Here is a 4,982-nt window from a genome sequence, read left to right on the forward strand (position 1 = left end):
CCTGCTGGCGTGGAATTTTGGAGGAATTACCCACAGAAAAATGGGAATTTTCAGGTATTTTTGAGTGGAAAAAATCCTGGATTTTGTGGTTTTTGAGGGAATAAATGCCCTGGTTTGGAGTGAGTCTGATCAGTGCAGAATTAATGAATTAGGAATGAATTAAAAATCGGGATTAATTAAGATGGAAAAGCCCTTTATGACCCATCGAGGGTGAGGGGAAACATTCCCAGTTCCTTGGGATTTACTGGGACCAGTTCCTGCCTTTCCCCACCCGCCCCCCAAACTGGAATTGCTGCTAATTAACACCTCATTAGCATAATTAGCATAACGAGACGAGTGACAGGCAGGGAAGCTGCAGCTCGGTGACACCAAAATTCCTCCATTTCCAGGGAATTTCCTGCCTGGGACAAGGAATTTGGTGGGAATTTCACCCAAAATTTCTCTCTCTGGTGCTCAGCATCCGCTTGGAACCACCCAAACCCAGAAAATTCCGTATTTTTCTCCATTTTCCCCCTTTTCCTCTGTCTCTCCACCATTTATCCACCCACAACATCCCCCCACAACCACCCAAAATGACAAAATCGCAGCTTTCCTTCCCAGAAACGCCGGAAACCCCAAATCCTCTCCTTTTTTCCCATTTTTTCCCCCATTTCTCCTCTCTCCCCAGTGCTCAGCATCCACTTGGAACCACCCAAACCCAGAAAATTCCGTATTTTTCTCCATTTTCCCCCTTTTCCTCTGTCTCTCCACCATTTATCCACCCACAACATCCCCCCACAACCACCCAAAATGACAAAATCGCAGCTTTCCTTCCCAGAAACGCCGGAAACCCCAAATCCTCTCCTTTTTTCCCATTTTTTCCCCCATTTCTCCTCTCTCCCCAGTGCTCAGCATCCACTTGGAACCACCCAAACCCAGAAAATTCCGTATTTTTCTCCATTTTCCCCCTTTTCCTCTGTCTCTCCACCATTTATCCACCCACAACATCCCCCCACAACCACCCAAAATGACAAAATCGCAGCTTTCCTTCCCAGAAACGCCGGAAACCCCAAATCCTCTCCTTTTTTCCCATTTTTTCCCCCATTTCTCCTCTCTCCCCAGTGCTCAGCATCCACTTGGAACCACCCAAACCCAGAAAATTCCGTATTTTTCTCCATTTTCCCCCTTTTCCTCTGTCTCTCCACCATTTATCCACCCACAACATCCCCCCACAACCACCCAAAATGACAAAATCGCAGCTTTCCTTCCCAGAAACGCCGGAAACCCCAAATCCTCTCCTTTTTTCCCATTTTTTCCCCCATTTCTCCTCTCTCCCCAGTGCTCAGCATCCACTTGGAACCACCCAAACCCAGAAAATTCCGTATTTTTCTCCATTTTCCCCCTTTTCCTCTGTCTCTCCACCATTTATCCACCCACAACATCCCCCCACAACCACCCAAAATGACAAAATCGCAGCTTTCCTTCCCAGAAACGCCGGAAACCCCAAATCCTCTCCTTTTTTCCCATTTTTTCCCCCATTTCTCCTCTCTCCCCAGTGCTCAGCATCCACTTGGAACCACCCAAACCCAGAAAATTCCGTATTTTTCTCCATTTTCCCCCTTTTCCTCTGTCTCTCCACCATTTATCCACCCACAACATCCCCCCACAACCACCCAAAATGACAAAATCGCAGCTTTCCTTCCCAGAAACGCCGGAAACCCCAAATCCTCTCCTTTTTTCCCATTTTTTCCCCCATTTCTCCTCTCTCCCCAGTGCTCAGCATCCACTTGGAACCACCCAAACCAAGAAAATTCCGTATTTTTCTCCATTTTTCCACCCACAACCACCCAAAATGACAAAATCTCAGCTTTCCTTCCCAGAAACGCCATAAACCCCAAATCCTCTCCTTTTTTCCCATTTTTTCCCCCATTTCTCCTCTCTCCCCAGTGCTCAGCATCCATGACATCTGCCTGAAACCCAGAAAATTCCGTATTTTTCTCCATTTTCTCCCTCTGCCTCTCCACCATTTATCCACCCACAACATCCACCCACACCCACCCACAATGACAAAATCCCAGCTTTCCTTCCCAGAAACGCCATAAACCCCAAATCCTCTCCTTTTTTCCCATTTTTTCCCCCATTTCTCCTCTCTCCCCAGTGCTCAGCACCCATGACATCTGCCTGAAACGAGGAAATTCCGTATTTTTCTCCATTTTCTCCCCCTTTTCTTTCTCTCTCCACCATTTGTCCACCCACAACATCCACCCACACCCACCCAAAATGACAAAACCCCAGCTTTCCTTCCCAGAAACGCCGTAAACCCCAAATCCTCTCCTTTTTTCCCCCCTTTTCCCCTCACGTTTCCCCATTTCTCCTCCCCGCAGTGCTCAGCATCCGCAGCCTCCCCGAGGAGGAGCCGCCGGACGCGCAGCTCATGCGCCTGGACAACATGCTGCTGGCTGAGGGCGTGGCGGGCCCCGAGCGGAGAGCGGCCCGAGGAGGCGGCGGCGACAGAGCGGGAAGAGGCGGGGAAGGAGGAGGAGGAAGAGGAGGAGAAAGAGGAGGAAGAGGCGGAGAAGGAGCGGGAGAAGCAGCGGGAGAAGGAGGGCCCGGCCCGGCGGCAGTGGCATCAGGTGGCTGTCCCAATGACAATAGCATTGAGCACTCTGACTACAGGGCCAAGCTGTCCCAGATCCGACAGATTTACCACTCTGAGCTAGAGAAATATGAACAGGTGATCTTTCTGCATGGAAGAGTTGTTGTTTTTCATCCCTTTGCGCTGAAATTCGATGATTTCCTGGGTTGGTTTTTGGGGTTTTTTTGGGGGTTTTTTAACTCGTTTTTTTTGGTGGGGCTTTTTTTTTCCCGGTGGTGGGGGGGGCGGGGGGGGGGGGGGGGGGGGCGCCGAGAGCCACCTGCAGGGAGAGGTTGGATGAAGAGCAGGGTTTTGGTGGTTTGTGGAGGGAAGGTGGATGAGGAATTGGAATTTTAGTGTTGTTGGTGGAGGGAAATTAAAGAAAAAATGAAATTTCTCGTTATCTCTGAGGGAGATCCAAAAACGATCAGGGATTTGTCATTTTCTGTGGAGGGAAATCAAAGGAAAAATCAAATTTCTCGTTATCTCTGAGGGAGATGAAAAGATCAGGGATTTGTCATTTTCTGTGGAGGGAAATCAAAGGAAAAATCAAATTTCTCGTTATCTCTGAGGGAGATGAAAAGATCAGGGATTTGTCATTTTCTGTGGAGGGAAATTAAAGCAAAAAATCAAATTTCTCATTATCTTGAAGGGAGATGAAAAAAGGATCAGGGATTTGTCATTTTCCGTGGAGGGAGATCAAAAAAGGATCAGGAATTTCTCGTTATCTGTGGAGGGAAATCAAAGCAAAAATCCACTTTCTCGTTATCTGTGAGGGAGATCAAAAAAGGATCAGGAATTTCTCATCTGTGGAGGGAAATCAGATAAAAAAATCCAATTTCTCGTTATCTGTGAGGGAGATGAAAAGATCAGGGATTTGTCATTTTCTGTGGAGGGAAATCAAAAAAGGATCAGGAATTTCTCATCTGTGAAGGGAAATTAAAGCAAAAATCAAATTTCTTGTTATCTGTGAGGGAGATCAAAAAAGGATCAGGGATTTGTCATTTTCTGTGGAGGGAAATCAAAGAAAAAATCCAATTTCTCATTATCTCTGAGGGACATCAACAAAAGATCAGGGACTTGTTGTTTGTAGGGGGAAAATAGGGGAAAAAATTGGAATTTTATTGTTGTCCATGGAGGGAAATTAAAGCAAAACTCCAATTTCTCTTTATCTGTGAGGGAGATCAAAAAAGGATCAGGAATTTGTCATTTTCTGTGGAGGGAAATCAGATAAAAAATCCAATTTCTCGGTGCTTGTGGAAGGTCATCCAGCAAAGATCAGGAATTTGCCCGTGGTTTGGGGCTGTAATTCCATTTTTGGGGAGCCTGTTGAGGCTCTGGTCCCGTTTTCTGGGGGTGTTTGGAGGCTGTAATTCCATTTCTTTGGGTCATTTTCCTGCATTCGGAGGCTATAATCCCATTTTTAGGGGCGTTTTCAGGCTATGATCCCATTTTGGGGGAAATTTTCCTGCATTTTGAGGCTGTAATCCCATTTTTGCAGCCGTTTTACCATGTTCCGAGTCTATAATCCCATTTTTTGGGCTGTTTTGACATTATAATCCCATTTTTGGGGGTAATTTTCCCACTTTAATCCCATTTTTGGGGCATTTTCAGGCTGTAATCCCATTTTTGGGGAAATTTTTCTGCATTTCGAGTCTATAATCCCATTTTTTGGGCTGTTTTGACTTTATAATCCCATTTTTTGGGGGCATTTTCAGGCTATAATCCCATTTGGGGGGGAATTCCCCCACCTGAATCCCATTTTTTAGGGGCCCTTTTCAGGCTATAACTCCATTCTTTTGGGTGGAATTTCCCCACCTGAATCCCATTTTTTAGCGGGGAGTTTCCCCACCTGAATCCCATTTTTAGGGGGAATTTCCCCACCTGAACCCCCTTTTTTGGGGCTATAACCCCATTTTTTCTCCCTGTGCTCACCTTCCTGGCCTTGCCTGCCCCTGACGTGGTGCCCTCCCCCTGTACCCCCATCTTTTTGGGTGGAATTCCCCCACCTGAATCCCATTTTTCTAGGGCCCTTTTCAGGCTATAACCCCATTTTTTCGGGTGAAATTCCCCCACCTGAACCCCCTTTTTTTGTGCTATACCCCCATCTTTTCTCCCTTTCCCCACCTGAACCCCCTTTTTTTGGGGCTATACCCCCATCTTTTCGCCCTTTGCCCACCTGAATCCCATTTTTTCGGGTGGAATTCCCCACCTGAACCCCCTTTTTCCCCCTGTACCCCCATCTTTTCTCCCTTTGCCCACCTGAACCCCCTTTTTTTTTGGGGCTATAACCCCATTTTTTCACTGTTTGCCCACCTTGCTGGCCTCGCCCGCCGCTGACGTGCCGCTCTCCCCCTGTACCCCCCCC

The 4,982-nt window shown here is 47.2% G+C and overlaps 1 protein-coding gene and 1 long non-coding RNA gene across 2 annotated transcripts in view; one reads left to right on the forward strand and one right to left on the reverse strand.

Moving 5' to 3' along the window:
* LOC103620410 (pre-B-cell leukemia transcription factor 1) overlaps nt 1-4,982 on the forward strand; it is a 21,871-nt gene that overhangs the window by 6,764 nt on the left and 10,125 nt on the right. The window contains exon 3 of the mRNA XM_017741187.1: nt 2,364-2,713. Coding sequence (XP_017596676.1) covers nt 2,364-2,713 — 350 coding nt within the window. The remainder of the gene's footprint in view (nt 1-2,363; nt 2,714-4,982) is intronic.
* LOC108448417 overlaps nt 4,866-4,982 on the reverse strand; it is a 677-nt gene continuing 560 nt past the window's right edge. Inside the window, exon 2 of the long non-coding RNA XR_001864295.1 lies at nt 4,866-4,930. This is a non-coding gene — a long non-coding RNA (uncharacterized LOC108448417). The remainder of the gene's footprint in view (nt 4,931-4,982) is intronic.

The sequence above is a fragment of the Corvus brachyrhynchos genome, unplaced genomic scaffold (assembly GCF_000691975.1).
Source record: "Corvus brachyrhynchos isolate BGI_N302 unplaced genomic scaffold, ASM69197v1 scaffold118, whole genome shotgun sequence".
Lineage (NCBI taxonomy): Eukaryota > Metazoa > Chordata > Aves > Passeriformes > Corvidae > Corvus > Corvus brachyrhynchos.